Source organism: Colletotrichum fructicola (genome assembly GCF_000319635.2).
Source record: "Colletotrichum fructicola Nara gc5 chromosome Unknown KSG_Nara_v1_contig03, whole genome shotgun sequence".
Lineage (NCBI taxonomy): Eukaryota > Fungi > Ascomycota > Sordariomycetes > Glomerellales > Glomerellaceae > Colletotrichum > Colletotrichum fructicola.
The window spans coordinates 4,340,328-4,355,408 of record NW_027094053.1 but is presented as its reverse complement, the minus strand read 5'-3'; the positions used below and the strand labels follow the sequence as shown (position 1 = coordinate 4,355,408).

At 54.9% G+C, this 15,081-nt stretch overlaps 5 protein-coding genes across 5 annotated transcripts; 3 read left to right on the top strand and 2 right to left on the bottom strand.

The window, feature by feature from the left end:
- Positions 1–2,525: 2,525 nt before the first annotated feature.
- CGGC5_v006039 (putative agmatinase 1) lies at positions 2,526–4,104 on the top strand (the record flags this gene model as incomplete). Its single annotated transcript, XM_032033610.1, has 8 exons — positions 2,526–2,660; positions 2,712–2,808; positions 2,860–2,950; positions 3,003–3,086; positions 3,134–3,363; positions 3,414–3,716; positions 3,784–3,899; positions 3,967–4,104. The coding sequence occupies 8 exons, from the start codon at positions 2,526–2,528 to the stop codon at positions 4,102–4,104; spliced, it is 1,194 nt and encodes a 397-aa protein (XP_031887301.1).
- A 2,893-nt stretch (positions 4,105–6,997) lies between these two features.
- On the top strand, positions 6,998–8,071 carry COL6A5-1 (Collagen alpha-5(VI) chain; the record flags this gene model as incomplete). Its single annotated transcript, XM_032033609.1, has 2 exons — positions 6,998–7,059; positions 7,132–8,071. The coding sequence occupies 2 exons, from the start codon at positions 6,998–7,000 to the stop codon at positions 8,069–8,071; spliced, it is 1,002 nt and encodes a 333-aa protein (XP_031887438.1).
- A 652-nt stretch (positions 8,072–8,723) lies between these two features.
- On the bottom strand, positions 8,724–9,542 carry CGGC5_v006037 (uncharacterized protein; the record flags this gene model as incomplete). Its single annotated transcript, XM_032033608.2, has 1 exon — positions 8,724–9,542. The coding sequence occupies one exon, from the start codon at positions 9,540–9,542 to the stop codon at positions 8,724–8,726; it is 819 nt and encodes a 272-aa protein (XP_031887302.2).
- Positions 9,543–11,484: 1,942 nt separating this feature from the next.
- On the top strand, positions 11,485–12,204 carry CGGC5_v006036 (uncharacterized protein; the record flags this gene model as incomplete). The annotated part of the gene is made up of 1 exon (XM_032033606.1): positions 11,485–12,204. One exon carries the CDS (start codon positions 11,485–11,487, stop codon positions 12,202–12,204), a length of 720 nt encoding a protein of 239 aa, XP_031887297.1.
- Positions 12,205–12,362: 158 nt separating this feature from the next.
- Positions 12,363–13,004, bottom strand: ypgQ (Uncharacterized protein; the record flags this gene model as incomplete). Its single annotated transcript, XM_032033605.1, has 1 exon — positions 12,363–13,004. The coding sequence occupies one exon, from the start codon at positions 13,002–13,004 to the stop codon at positions 12,363–12,365; it is 642 nt and encodes a 213-aa protein (XP_031887298.1).
- Positions 13,005–15,081: the final 2,077 nt, after the last annotated feature.

Genomic DNA, 15,081 nt, shown 5'->3' with positions numbered 1-15,081 from the left:
TGATGGGAATGCGCTGCGAGCGCTGAAGGACGCCGGGCAAAGCGGGGCCGTTGCTCGTTCTTCCAGCGGCTCCAGGCCCACGCCGTGCTGTCATAGGCTGCGTCCCGTTAGTGGTTGCATCGTCCTGCGGCTGTAGTTTCCTTCTCCTGCAAAGTCGTGCCAACTGACTGCCAACTTTTGACCCCTCTGCCGCAGAACCAGCTTCTTTTCTCCCCCAACCCAACCCAACCCGGCTCCTCCCTCGCCCGTCTCTCTGTCTCCCCCCCAATCCTCCTCTTGCTCTTCCTCCCTCTCTTTCTCTCACCCTGCTCTGCTCCGGTTGGACCGGCCGGCGGAGAGGGCCGTCTTCATGTCTTTGATCTCCATCCTTCACACATGCCCCTCTCCGACTGGTCTGGCCACGCGCCCTACCTAACCTTACCTTACCTCAAAGTACCTTCGGTGCAGTCTGTTACCACCAGCTTTCGTCGTCGCAGCACACGACACCGATGCACACAGAAATGCTACCAGTGTCGGAGCCACGTATAAGGAGCGAGGAGGAAGCGAAGTGTCACTCGGCACTGCCTCGGCCCGCGTCCTCTCTCCCTCTCCCTCCCTCGCCCACAACTGGCGTCCGATAAATTGTAAATTGCTCCGAGACAGATGAGAACTGCCTACGAGCCCTGCAAAGGGCGAAGCAATCAGCGCTCTTCTTTGGCTTCCTGCATGAAACCACCCGCAGATTCAGAAACAGGACCACTGCAGTGGCTGCACAAGAGCATACGAGGCGAGACGGATCTACCGGCGCCCCTGCCATGCACCAGATCAACACCTCATCGGAACACGGGATTTGTCCCGGTCGCCAATAAAGAGCTTGCCCGGCGCTGCCACGAACCCGCCGATTCAGGTCTTGCTTCGACCCTGCGTCAAGGTTTTACTCGAAACTTTTGCATTGCTCGCTGCGCAACGAGCTTCTCGAGTCAAGCTTGTCAGCTTAATTCCATGTGTCTCTGCGGGTTTTCTGTGTCCACTCAGCCGGCCGGAACGTCTGGTTTCAGCCCGTAAAAGCCTCCGGAGCGGAGCACCCGCGGGTCCGGGCGCCCAAGCTCCCGTGAAGCTCGGCCCCTTCGGTCCGCAGGAGCCCAGTAAATTTCCTTTCTTGAGCTACCGGACCGGGCGGAAATCTGTCTTCACAAGCCAAAAAGAAGAGCCTGCTCAACTTTGCTAGGTGGTTGCCGTGTCGGGGTCGGAGGTTTCGAGTGGTGGTAGAGAGCTGCTGCGACTTCGGCGAGCCGACCAATGGCCATGGCCGTAGCCAGTACACACGAGCGACGTGAAGAGTAAGGACATACGGCTGTTGAAGAGAGGGCCTAGTTACAGGATCCCTGGGGCCGGCGACAGTCTTATCTACTCTACGGCTCCGGTTCTTGGCCACTGCCGAATTCTTCATGTTTATCACGGCGAACTGTCGCCGACCGCATGGGATAGAGCAGACGGCCCCAAGGTGGCGGTTGCTCCCCGTTTCCCTATTCGGGTAAGCGCTCAGCACAGCTTGCATGTGCTAGCGTGGCGTAGCTTTATCTTATCAGCCCCGCGTGGGTGACGCCCCACGTCATCGACAGGACCTCCAAGTCTGAGGAGCCTTCGACAATGCATCTCCTTCAACAAGGACGCCAAACAGACGGTTCTTTGCACATTCAACGACTCATGAACATTTCGAAGCCATCTTCATTGGCTGCTTCATGCCTGGCTCTACCAATGTGACGGGCGTTCCCCGCGGAGCTAAGGTTGTGCTGTAACGACTCCATGGCTCTCTCCAACACCCAACCGGCGGCCCTGCAGAACATGCATCTCTGGAGCCCATTCCGGCTTATCTCTATCATAGTTTGCATCATAACACCGACAACACTCCAGAGCGACCCCGCCTTACTCATACCATTCAGAGCGTCCAGATCGTCCACAGACCGTCGGGACGTCCTCTATCCTCTCAAGCTAGAACCTCGCCGCCGGCCCTCCTTGGTCGGCACAACCCTGCCATGAGCTCAAGCGAGTGTTTGGCCTGGGGTCTCCGTCCGGAGTGCAGAATTGACTTTGCAAACCCAATGGAAAGCTTGAACCAAGCATCTGCGCTGATCTTGCAAGCATCATGACCCTCATGAAGGAGGGAGCTTTATCTCTGCCCCGCATCTAGCCCGGCATCTCTTCCATGGGTTCGCCTTTACCTAACATGAACACGTCAATACGTTTGCATGGAGATGCATCTGAAGATGTCCATTGACCAGTCCCGTCCCAGGGACCTTCTGTCGGTGTGGCCAATCCGTAGACGATAAGCCTGGGAGCTGGTTCCAGTCCCTGCGTAATGCTGCACTGGGCCTCCATGCGTGGAAAAGAGCTGTCGAGCTCGACGGCCAATCTTTTCCAGAATCTCTCGGACCTTGCAGCTACCCGAGAGTTCTGTTTTAAAAGCTCAGTCTTCGCCCGCACGAAATTCTGCCTGAACTATTGTAGCCATTGACAAAGATTCGCGCCAATCGACCGTCAGCAACATGATCTCCCGGAGTCTTCTCGCCCTTGCCCTCACGGCAACCGTCTACGGCCACGGAGACCATGACCAGAAGTCCATGTCTGGACCTCACCAGTCTCTCTGGTACAACACTCTGCCGGGTGATGGCGGTACTCAGGTGCGCAGAGCAAAAGCATGTGTGTCTACATCACGTCACTGACAATTCCAGGCCGACTCTGTGTTCTCGGGCATTTCCACCTTCGGTCGTTTGCCTTACCAGCCGTGTCTGGCGCAGGGCAACGTCCAGTACGATATTGCCTTCATTGGTAAGCACGTCGTTCATTGCCGGTTACTGGAGCTACGCTGACTTTGGAAAGGTGCTCCCTTCGACACTGGTACCTCCTACCGCCCCGGTGCTCGTTTCGGACCTTCCGGTATCCGTCAAGGCTCTCGTCGCCTGAACCTCTAGTAAGATCCATATGAGGGCATCATCACAACATCATCACTGACTCTCTTCAAGCGGAGGTTACAACGTCCCCTTGGACACGAACCCTTTCAACAGCTGGGCTACCGTCCTCGACTGTGGCGACATCCCCGTGACCAGGTATGTTTCTTCTGGCACTCTCCCCGCTTATACTTACATCGAAATAGCTATGACAACACCTGGGCTCTTCACCAGATCGAGGAGGGCCACTTCAACATCCTCACCCGCAAGCCTGCCACGGATGCGGCGAAGAAGGGCCCGGCCAAGAACTCGCGGACGCTGCCCCGTGTCATCACCCTCGGCGGTGACCACACCATCACCCTCCCCCTGCTGCGCTCCATCAACCGTGCCTACGGTCCCGTGTCCGTCATCCACTTTGACAGCCATCTCGACACCTGTGAGTACCTTCAGCAGATGAATCGCTCTCTGGATGCTAAACAGAGTCAGGGCGCCCCAAGGTCTTCGGCGGCTCGCCTTCCGAGGTCGCCAGCATCAACCACGGCACCTACTTCTACCACGCCTCCCAGGAGGGCCTTCTCCGCAACGACTCCAACATCCACGCCGGTATCCGCACCACGCTCAGCGGCCCCAGCGACTACGAGAACGACGGCTACTGCGGCTTCGAGATCGTCGAGGCCCGCGAGATCGACACCATCGGCACCGATGGCATCATCAAGAGAATCATCGACCGCGTCGGCACCAAGAACCCCGTCTATCTGTCTCTGGACATTGACACCCTCGACCCCGCCTGTAAGTGGGCAAGTGCTTCGTGTTTTGATGTGTAAAGGAACAAGTCATGCTGACCGGCTTTGTGCAGTCGCCCCTGCTACTGGTACCCCTGAAACTGGCGGTTGGTCTACTCGTGAGCTTCGCACTATTCTGCGTGGACTTGAAAGCCTCAATCTGATTGCTGCGGATATCGTCGAGGTCGCTGTAAGTTTTCCCCACGGCATTGAAACGTTTGTAGCGGAAACTGAGACTAACATGTCGACTTACACAGCCTGCGTACGACACCAACGCCGAGCACACCACCATGGCCGCTGCCGACGCTCTGTACGAGATCATGAGTATCATGGTCAAGCGCGGACCCCTCAGCGCCATGGTCAACGAGACCGAGTCTGCTTCGGAGGAGTTGTAATCACATAATATCCATCCTGGAGACCTAGAGTGTCGAGAATGGTTCTGTGGTCAGATATGATTCTTGGCAGCCTAGTGATGAAGGTTCTATAACAGGCGTTGGTTGGTGGGTGTCGGTGAGAGGAAAAGTTGGTGATTGATGTCGCGGTCGGTGGGTTGTTGTCATGTTTATCACGAGTCTATGAGAGAACAAATAAAGCACGTTGAAAAATGATGAAGTCGTGGTACTGTTGAGAAAGAGGACTAAATGACAAATATTGAGAAGATGACGATGGCAATAGCTTTGGAGACACAGACAATCATGAGCTGCAAGAAAAATCTAATATGAAGAACATCACGCCTGATTGATGTCAACTCTTTGACTACCTCACATAAGATTGCCTCATCGTGTAATCTAATATTGAAGTAGGAGGGGCAGCAATGACATCACCCCAAAAGTCGCCAATTCTCCTTCACACGTTACACACCCATGGCCGCGGCAGGTCAGCTGAGAGCAAGAGAAGACAGGACTGCCCTCCCACCCCGTCGCGCTCGCCATCTCCCTCAGCTGCCAGAACCCAACCCGCGTCTGGAATGTGCAGCGCATCGGAGCCCGCATCGCGATTTGGGGGCCGAGGGAGGTCTCTGTTAGAGTTAGTGGGGGGTGGGGGGTAGCACGGACGGGACCCAAAGGCGCCTCTACGTTGCTGTGTGTGTTTTCGGTAGCGGCGGGGACGAATCGGACAGGGCCTCTTGAGTGGTTTTCTATTTTCGTTACAGGGTTAGGCTGGTCAAGGGCAGGGGGGGAAGGCAGGGAACATTCCAGCGCGCTGGGTGCGCCGGTGAAGGCCAACTGCCCAGGCATGCCTTTCCTTTAGGTGACTCTTTTGAGATACGCGAACGGCGGACATGCAAGTTGCATGATTTCAATAGCATCGTCAACGGCGTTGGTGCCGACAGAAATCACGGCCGCAGCCAGCATATCGTGTAAGTGAGTCAAAGGATAAGAATAGCATTGTGCCATGCTTTCACCCAACGCCATCGAGGCTGGTCCAGCTGAAAGGAAAGGATACGGATCCAAAAACGTTGGTTTCTTCACGGGTCTCGCCACAAGTGTCAAGCCTCAAGCTTAATCGGCACCGCGGGCCACGAGGCGGTGCCTTCGCCAGCTACCTTACCGAGCGTCCGTCGTCGCCGTAGGTTAAGCAGCTGTCAAACCGTCTACTCGTTCTCATTCGACAATCTCGCGATCTCAGCTACACACTGCGCTGTGCCACAGCTGGGCAGCTACAACAGCAAAGTTCACGGGGCAAGAAGCTTAGCATCTGTCACGGCGAGAGAAATCTCAGATCCGGTTACGTTTGCTTCTCCGTGGCAATGACGCAGACCACACTGCGCCCAGCTCCGAATGCCGGGTCATCCGCGACTGCTCCGTCCCATCATCCAACCTTGGCGATTCGGAGCGGATAACGGACTTGGTCTAGAGTCATTCCTTGCGCTGATGACCCATGGATGATGAAGAGCTTGCGACGGAGGGTGGCTTGAACGCCTGCACGTGTTGTCGCCGCGATTTCTCGTGGAGGTGGTGGTCGTTCGTTTCCGGGCGGGAGGGAGAGCGTTTTCGCCCCGGCCACCTGCAGGTTTGCGTTGTATAGGCTTGTCTCACTCGGTAGCGGGTGCCCGGCGTTGGAAATTGCCCGTCGGCAGAGTCATTGTCTGTGTGGACTTGAAGATGCCGTACGGTTGCAAATCTAATCAAAGATGGCTCTTCCTGGAGTTGGTTGACTTTGCTGGCGTAGAGCTCCATGCGTGGAAATCTGCTACTCGCCTTATGTAACTGACAACATCTCTAAGGAACTGCAACCTACTAACGGGCCAATGTGGAAGAGATATGAAGGCATCTCGGAGATGTGACGGGCCGGAAACGAGAATCTGGCAGTTTCTGCAGAATGCGTAGCCACAAGAGGTTGGAATTCCGTTTCGTGATGTCAGCGACACGGTTATCCTCCCCGTCTCTCCTCTCGTTTTCCTGATGGCGAGACATTGCGATGTGGGTTTCCCTTGCCTGCCACTGGCATTCACTGACCCTCCAAAACGCAAAAAATACCTTGTCCCGGTCCATCGGAGACTTCTGCCGAGATCCTGGTTGCAGAAACATCTCACACCATCGTTTCCCGCATATCGCACCCAGGCGAGGTAGACCGGCGCGAAACCTACACAAACGCTCTCGGACACATTCTAGTCAGCCAAGTACGGCTCTAGGCTAAGATTACACAAAAACGATATTTGAACGAAAAATAGGAGAAAGAAAGAAAGAAGAATGGCCGAGCAGTGTAAAGGGCAGCCGTATCTGTCAGATGCAAAGTCCGCCCAATAGACCGAGGAGCGCCCCGATTTCGTCTCATCGGGAAACCCGCGTGCGCCGCTACCAGCCTCAGCCCAGCCCGGCTGCGCCAGTACCGTCAACCTGTCCCTTTCTCGTGTCTCGACGCTTCTTGTCTCTCTCCGCGACTCCAGCTGTTGCGTGGATGGGTGGACAGGCTTGCCTTGCTTGTGTTGCTTGCTTGCGCTAACTCGCCCATCCCAGCCTCTCCATCCCACGCGCGCCCGAAGATGGCTTCCCGACGTTTCTTCTCGCCGCCGTCGCGACTAATAAGCTCACACCATCTTCCAACGTTTATATATGGATGCCCTTGCTTCCAACACACACCCTCACTTGCCGAATGTTTTCACCATCCCATCTTCACTCATCGTCAGTTGCATCATATTATAGCATAAGCATCACATCACTCGTTTTTGTGTGCTTTGCTTTATATATACTACCTGCCCTCTCACTTATACCGTCCGATCCACTTGGTTCATAAATAATTCAACACCGAGTAAGAAAGCAGAACATACACTGCAAACCACAAGAGATGAAGACACACGCCTACATACTGTTGGCCACGTCGGCCATAGCATCAGCCGATTACACATAGTCAGTTCTCTCCCATCCTCCCTTCCATCACTCAACGTCCCTCCCTCCACGCCACTAACACGCAACGCACAGCAACCAAACAACGGGTGTATACACCTGCTCCCGCGCCAACTCCCAATGGTGCGCCGGCGACTCCTTCGGCACAGACATCATCATCCGCTGCAACGCCCAAGGCAAGGGGCAACCGGGCCGCTGCACAAACAACCTCGCTGGGGAGTACCCCCGTGGCGTCCAGCCCGCGCAGTGCTGGATGAGCAACGCCGACGCGGGCGATGCCGCCTGCGAGAAGAACTGCGTCGTCTACGCCAGCCCCCAGCCCTTCCTCCTCCCGCCCAGTGTATGCACTCCGTACTCCGCCGTCACGGGCTCTCAGACATACCCCGTCGGGAGACCTACCGGTACAATGGCCCCTGGTGGGAATGGCACCGGTGCTGGCGGTGGACGCGGCGGCGGCGGCGGTTCCATGATGACGAGGAGCTCTTCGACGTTTGGATTCACTTTCCCCATGCCTGAGCCTACTGGTCCTGGTACTGGCGGCGGAGGTGGCAGCGGTGGTGGCGGTGGCGGTCGCGGTAACGGCACTGCTCCGACGACTTCTCGTGGTAATGGCATGGCCCCCTCGATGTCTCGCGGCAATGGCACTATTCCGACAACTGTCCCCCGTGGTAACGGTACTGCCCCAACAACGACCCCGGGCGGCAGTGGTGCTCCCGGAGCTCCTACCAGCAACCCCGGCGCACCTGGTACTCCGGGCCAACCTGGCCAGCCGGGGCAGCCCGGTCAACCCGGTCAACCCAGTCAACCTGGACAATCTACCCAACCTGGCCAGTCTGGTCAACCCGGCCAGTCCACCACCCCTTCCTCTTCCGCAACTCGAACCCCAAGCGGTCCCACTGGCACTCCGGGTTCTCCTTCCACCACGGGTCCTTCTTCTGTGCCAACAGCTGGTGCCGCTCAGAACACCGTTGGTTATCTTGCAGTTGTTGGCGTTGTTGTTCCTCTTTTCCTGTAAATTCACTCTCTTGATATCCCGTACGGAGGAATTGTCGAAGTGTTGGAATTACAAGCCATTTATACACACATAGTATTGTTTGTTTTGATCATCGGCATCGTGGAACATGCTAGGATCAGGGCTGGCCACCAGGCGTATGGAGTTGTATTTATGCAGATCGTGTTGTAGTCGTGCTGTTACCTGATGCACTGCTGAAAAAGTCATTACCACTGATGCCGTCGTGTGAAAGTGAGAACAGTTCATTCGGGAAGTCATCTTGGACATATAACACGTTACGGAATGTTTCTCTTAATTATATAATAGCCTAGATATGTTTAAATATGCAAGGTGTCTATTCCATTTGACTCGTAAACGAGGATAGCCTCGCTCTCGTACAAACATAGGTGTTGCAAAGGATTGCGTTGCCACTCGGTTGCGCAGGCTGGCTTCGCAGCGAGGGTTCCAGTATGCTTATCATACCGTCATGCTGCAACAGGTGCAATTCAATCAAAAGTTTTACTAGCCGGGCAGTGTCCCCTACAATTTCAATCGTAGCGTACCCAATACTTCGACTAGGACGACAGTAGTAGAGAAGACGATAGGGATAGCGATGACGATAGTATTGGTGGACGGCGATAGACGACGACGACGATAGCTCGTAGGCCTCTTACTATTAGATCACCGTCCTGAACCATGACTTCATGACTTCCTCGACCAATCTCGAAGGGTCGGCCACGGTCATGTGCAAGTATTCCACGGTCTGCATCTGAGCCTCCTGCATGTTCTTGTACGCAACGCAGCCCATGGGATCTTCACCGCGCCACCAATGCATACACGGACCGGTGGGAACGCCGAGCCTCAGGAGGTCTTCCCTATAAAGCCAGCACCAGTCGTCGAAAGCGCACAGTACCAGTGTCTCGGCGCGGTCATTGTTCATAGCTAACAGGTGGTCGTGGCGAGCGACCACGTGCTTCGGGTTTCTGAGGGCCACGTACATGTTCCAGAGGAAACTGGTCCTCTGCCGATCGTCCAGCATCCAACGCTCCAGGATCTGGTTGAGGGGCTGTAGCGGGCGGTAGCAGCCCTCGATGACCCCTATCCAACCGAGCTCATGCTGGGGACCGTTGACGATAATCGTGGCGGCCAGTATGCTGAGGGCCTCCTGACGGAAGGCATGGCTTAGCAACGGAAAGAGGAAGTCGTTGAAGCGACGGCAGACGGTGCGCATCCTCCAGAACTTCCTCCATCTCAAGAAGAACTCGGGGTCGTGATTGACCACGTTGGGCGCCCTGTCCTGGAACACGTGAGAGACGGAGTGGTAGGCAACGTCCGGCAGCAAAATCCACCACAGTAGTTCTTGGGGGAGTCTCAGTATGCCCGCGAGTTGTGGTGTGGGTTTCGCCATCTTGCTGCTTGTAGGTTTGAGATAGGCGGTTGGTTTGAGGTATGCGGTTGGTTTGCAGAAGCCAAGGTAATCGAGAATGCGAAACATGGTGCCTGGTGGGACTTGCAGTCTTGTTCATTTATAGTTGTCAAACGGATAAGACTCATTAATCCAGAATGGAGGTTGCGAAGGGTTGCGAAAAGTTGTTACTATATCCATCAAGGTCACACGGTCACCTGCATGTCTACCCTTTTTTCTTGTACTACAGGGCACTACATCCCCCCCCCTCTTTTGTCATCCTTATTCTTATTATTTCTGTCATCGTCGTCTATCATCGTCGTCTATCATCGTCGTCGTCTAGCGTCGTTATTCTTATAGCTGCCCCTATTCTTTCTTCTACTATTACCGCCCTTGTAGAAGTAATAAGTATCCTAGTTGACACTGCCTGGCTAGCAAAGCTCTTTCTAAATGGTTGAAAACAAGGAAGATGACTCCAGCTATATATCAAATGTATAGTACATGACGACTACAGGTGGTTGAAATGCTCCTTCAAGCTCTTTCGTCTCGTCCTAGGCGCATTTGAAGGAGATAGCACATATCGTGGGACTCTTTTAAAAAGATTTCGCAGTCATGAAATAGACCATGTAGACAACAGTAACGGCAAAGGCAAGAATGATAGTAACAGTTATAGAAATAGTAGGAATGATGCATCGTATACTATTATATATAGAAATAGCACTTCACCCGCTTGAGAATCCTCCCGGATAACAAAGCTCTTTCGAATGGTAAAAAAAGTTTGGATTTCCTATATTTCGAGTTCTCTAGCTCTAACATGTCAGAACTAAGGTTCTCAAATCAGCTTGGATTATTCAGTACTCACAACTATGTTGTGCTGCCTGCTCCATTGCTTTTAGATACCAACCCAACTGGCCTGCCTTTTCAACGTGATACATCCATTCCTCGTCATGTCTTTGATCATGAATTGTTGGTTGAATCATGGCTTCGAAGCTTGGTGTACGTTTTAGCGCACATGTATTACTATATGATGCCTTTTGTGGACGACGTCGGCATCTCTCTTCCCAGGGAAGGAACATGAGGCTCTCCGCCTCATAGAGGCTCATCTCTAAATTCGGGAATCCGTCCAAACTCGGCCAGGCGGCTTCGGGCTCGTCGAGAGTTTGGTGTATGTTGTGGATCAGGCTCACAATCTGTCTATCCTTCAAGTTCCAACATTATAGGAAAAGTTTGAAATCTGAAATCTCGCATTCGTCGGGTAGCAATGACGCATTGTCTGACGGACTAGTCACCTGCAGCCGCCGGTGTGGTGAATCGTTGTTGCTAAGCAGCATTAAAAGCGCGACAGCCTGTCTTTTGAACTTGGCAGAGAGAATGGGCTTCAGCGCCTCGTTGAAGCTGCGGCAGACACGAAGATACACCCATGACCGCCTCCAAATGTTGAAGAAATTGGCGTCGAAAAGCTCATCGATCGATGCGGTTGTCTCGTCGAAATCGGCGGGCCATTCAAAATTCTCTGGCAGCAGTATTTTCAGCAGAAGCTCGGTCGGTAGCTTCTCCATGGCGACAGCTTCAGGGTCCGGGGATCCCAACGGTTTGTTTGTATCTGTGCGTGAAGGACGACCGCCGACGTTGCATGCTGCAGGCAGCTTTATGTTCGGATCGGCTTGCTCACAAGGTTTCCTCACAAGGTCGAAGAAAATGTGCTTCGAATCCTTATTTCCGGAGATTGGGGCACCGTTGTGGCGTTCCATGGCGCGCGCTACGTGGGGGGTTCGTGAGAAGCTAAGGGAGAGAAGGTGAGACACCACTTTGGATCGCGCCTGCTCACCCCTTGGGAATGCGCCAGCTATGCCCTAACTTTATTATTCCCAACAACCTGGATAGATAAGGCGCGTTCACCACGCCTCACCTCTCTTTCCCTATACCTTGACAACCACGATGCCCCGGACGTTTCCGTCATCAAACGAACCTCAAATCCGCGCCGAGTAACTCAATCCGAACCGTTCCCTTGCCCAGAATCAACGGGAGAGCCATGGCAGTCGCCCGACAGCCTGCCGTCTCCGGGACCCGCGTTTACGTCATGATACTGCTAGGCATCGGAGACCTTGGCGGCATCATCTGGGAGGTCCTTGCAGCGATCATTTGGGAGGTGTGGATCACCCTCACGAACCACTTCCGCCTCTTCGTCGCGACCTACCCCCTTATGGGTCTCCTCTTCCTCATTACTCGCGGATTCGACCTCACGACCTGCGTCGGCGTCTGCTGCGGCGCTTATATGTACACCTCCTTCCTGTACTACTTCGGCCTGCGCGACCGCCTGCCCTGGGCCTGCCTCGTCGCGACGCTCCTCACCTTCGAGGGCCCGAATCCACGACTGCTGCGCAGGGCAGCGGTGACTGCCTTCATGCTGGCGCGGGACGACAGCTTCGGCGAGCTGTACTCGAAGCGGGTGAGAAATGCCGAGGTTCCGTGGGAGGATGGAAGCGGGTTTGCGTTCTTGTTCAACTTTGAGGGCCGAGAGCTGCTGAGGGAGGTCTGCTTGTATTTGGTCAACACGCTGTGCTCGTCGTTCGACCGACCTCGCGTGCAGGACGACTTCAAGCTGCGGACTTCGGTCAGGACGGTCGATGTCTTTGTCCTTCCACTGCTGGGGCTGATAGACTGGGCTTGGAGATACAGACGTGCGCAGAGACGACTGAGAAAGGCTCGACTTGCTCGGGAAAACCCGCAGACAGTTGAGCAACAAAGCTGAGGAGAGGAATGGTATAGATCGTAAACGGGTTCGTTTTGAGCATGTTTAAAAAGCAGTCCTAGTTGAGACACGGACCTGGACAATACAAACAAAATTGGGTATCGAGTTGAATCGAAAACGGACACCTCCAAAATTCCGAGAAAAAGAAACTCGTTGACTCATGCGCTGATTGGCCCGGCCTCATCCTGCCACCACTCCATGAAAGTCAAGATTCGCTTCGTACGCTCTCTCGCCATTTCCTTGCCAATCTCCGTCTTCATCATGCCCTCCAGCTTCACCAGCTTCTCCTCAAAGTGCAGGATGCTGTCGTCCATGCTCCGAGCGCCCTTGGCACCGCCGAACGTAAAGCATCGGCCGACGCCCACGGCGCCGATGGCATCCAAACGGTCGGCGTCTTGCACGACTGCGAGCTCCGGGTATTCGGCGATCAGGCTGCGGACGCGGGCCGGATCCTTGACCTCACTGGAGTAACTGACTCCGAGACAGATGGTCTGTACGCGGGCGGCAAGGTTTTCATCAGCACCCAGAGACTGAAGGACTGTGGAAACTAGTGTCGATGCGTCTTCGCCAGGCTTCAGGTACTTGCGGTCGCCGACGTCATGGAGGAGGGCCGCGAGTGTGATGGTCTGCTTGTCTAGTGCTGGGCTGGCAGGGGACTTGTCGTAGATGCGGTGGGCCAGCGAGAGGACGCGCTTGATGTGGTTGAAGTCGTGGGAAGCATCGTACTTTGCCATGTAGGCCTCGACGTATTCGGTGACCTTGGCGATGAGCTCTTCGTTTGTGGTTGAGTTGGAGGCCATGATGAGGACTTGACAATGGCTATTAGGTAGCCGAACTTTTCTTCAGATTATTCTTTCGGGAATTGCACTTGACGAAAGCTTCGAGGTCTTCCAAGACCGAGACAGCTGTGCCTTTATCGAAGGCACCTGCAAGACTTCTCATAGGTAGGTTGGTAATCAGAGGCTTCCGGCGGCGGACTGCGGCGGACTTGAGGCTGCTCGAGGCTGTTAGTTTGATCTTCGAGAGCTGCTGCCTTGAAGTGACTGAGTCAGGCCGGCGATAGACGCAGGAGATAACCGGAGCAAACGCGGGCAGAACGCGTCTCAACAATGGACGAAGTTCGCGACATTGGAACGGCAACATGTGCGCGGTCACGTGATGTAAGCTTTCTGTAGGTGGATCCATTGGCCTCTCACGGGCGATCCCGCTGATTCCCGCCGATTCCCGCCAGGTACTCCTGTCACCTACGAGATGCCACACCAACCTCACCACAACGGCATGGATCTTGGATGGCCAAGATTTTTGGTCGAGGTACGCAAGATCACCCCGTGTGAGGCCTGCGACGTCGACGTTACTCGCGGACATTCAGCCCGTCAGCAGACAGAAATCTCGCCATGCTGAGGTCAGACCGCTTCGAGCCTGCAGTCTTTGTGAGACATCCGCCGGCATCACCAAGCACTTCGGTGTTGATATCTCACGTCGCCTCGGGCGCATGGATATCGTCGTCCGGCCACAGGATCCTTCCGATGTAACGGAACTGCGATCACGATGAGCTGCTTTTGGCGGTCCAGACTTTCTGCATGCTGCGAACTGGATCCTCGATCCAAGATGCCATGAGATGCCATGAGGGGATATCGACGCGGCGTCGTCCATCCTCTCTCCAGCAAGGCAGAGCTCCTTCCGTGTGATGGGCCTCACATACCCGCCGAAGCTAGAGACCGTCGCATGCATGGAGCCGGATGACGCACCTTGGGACCATCCCGAAGAAGAATGGAACGGCAGGCAGTATCTCACCTTCCATCGCCGAGGTGTGGGTGGCTCAAGGTCACGCAGAGGGGCGGATGTCGACCGAAGGCGGAGGACGGCAGTTTGCCCTTGGCGGGTCGCCTTACGATCGGCCTTGTTGACAGCAGCCGACAGGGCAGGCAGGCAGGCAGGCCAGACCGCCCAGGAAATGGGGAGCAGGCTGCGGAACGCATGGCTTTTTGGCTTTTCTGCCCCCATTTCTGCGCCCTCTCCCAGCTCCGGATCTCGGTAGTGTTTGATCTCCCACAGGCCCCTTATTCGGGGATTTTTTTTGAGCACTCCTTGGCCTGGGTTCCATTAACCATCGCATCTTTGACACAACAGACGGATATCGACTTGGACAGACGATCGAGTATTGCATGTGTCTTCCATGGTGCGATGCAAAGGCAAGTACGATGAGAATGCTGCGAACGACGGCGTACAGAAGAGCCTGCATGTTCGTCAGGGAACCAGGAACATGGCGTCTGGCGCCTCTTTCCGTGTCCCTTTTCTTCCGACTCGCGCGATCTTCGGCTCTTCCCTGGGCGACGGCTGGCGGAGGCCATCAACACTCCAATGAGGAAGTTTGTCTTCTCAGCAAGCCGCGCATGTACATGCAGACCGCATGCATGTTGACTCGATGCATGATGCAGTATGTCAGTTCATTCAGTGATGCGGACAGACCGATACGGCGAGCGAGCGAATACCGTGCGGGAATTCGGTCATGGGCATTGCTCCTCATCTCGCACTTGGCTGGCCAAGCCAATCTCGTTGGAAAGAAAAAAAGTATGAGGAGGGCTGGAAGGCTTGTGAGAGTGGTGATGCTTCCGCGAAGCTGCATACGGGCAGTTGAAGAGTTGAGATGCTGATTGGCGCGAGGTGCAGCACATCACCAGGTGACGGGTGATAAGCGACCGGGCACAGAAGAGCGACGTGCAAATCTATTGGCCAATGAGGGCAGGGATTTAGACGCCCAATCAAGCCAAAAGGGCAATCGGCTTGGAGCCACGCGGTGGACGGAGGAACGTACCGCGCTTTAGTCCCCACAATCCCGGATGGGGTCCACTTATCTCTTCTATTTTGGCCCGCCGT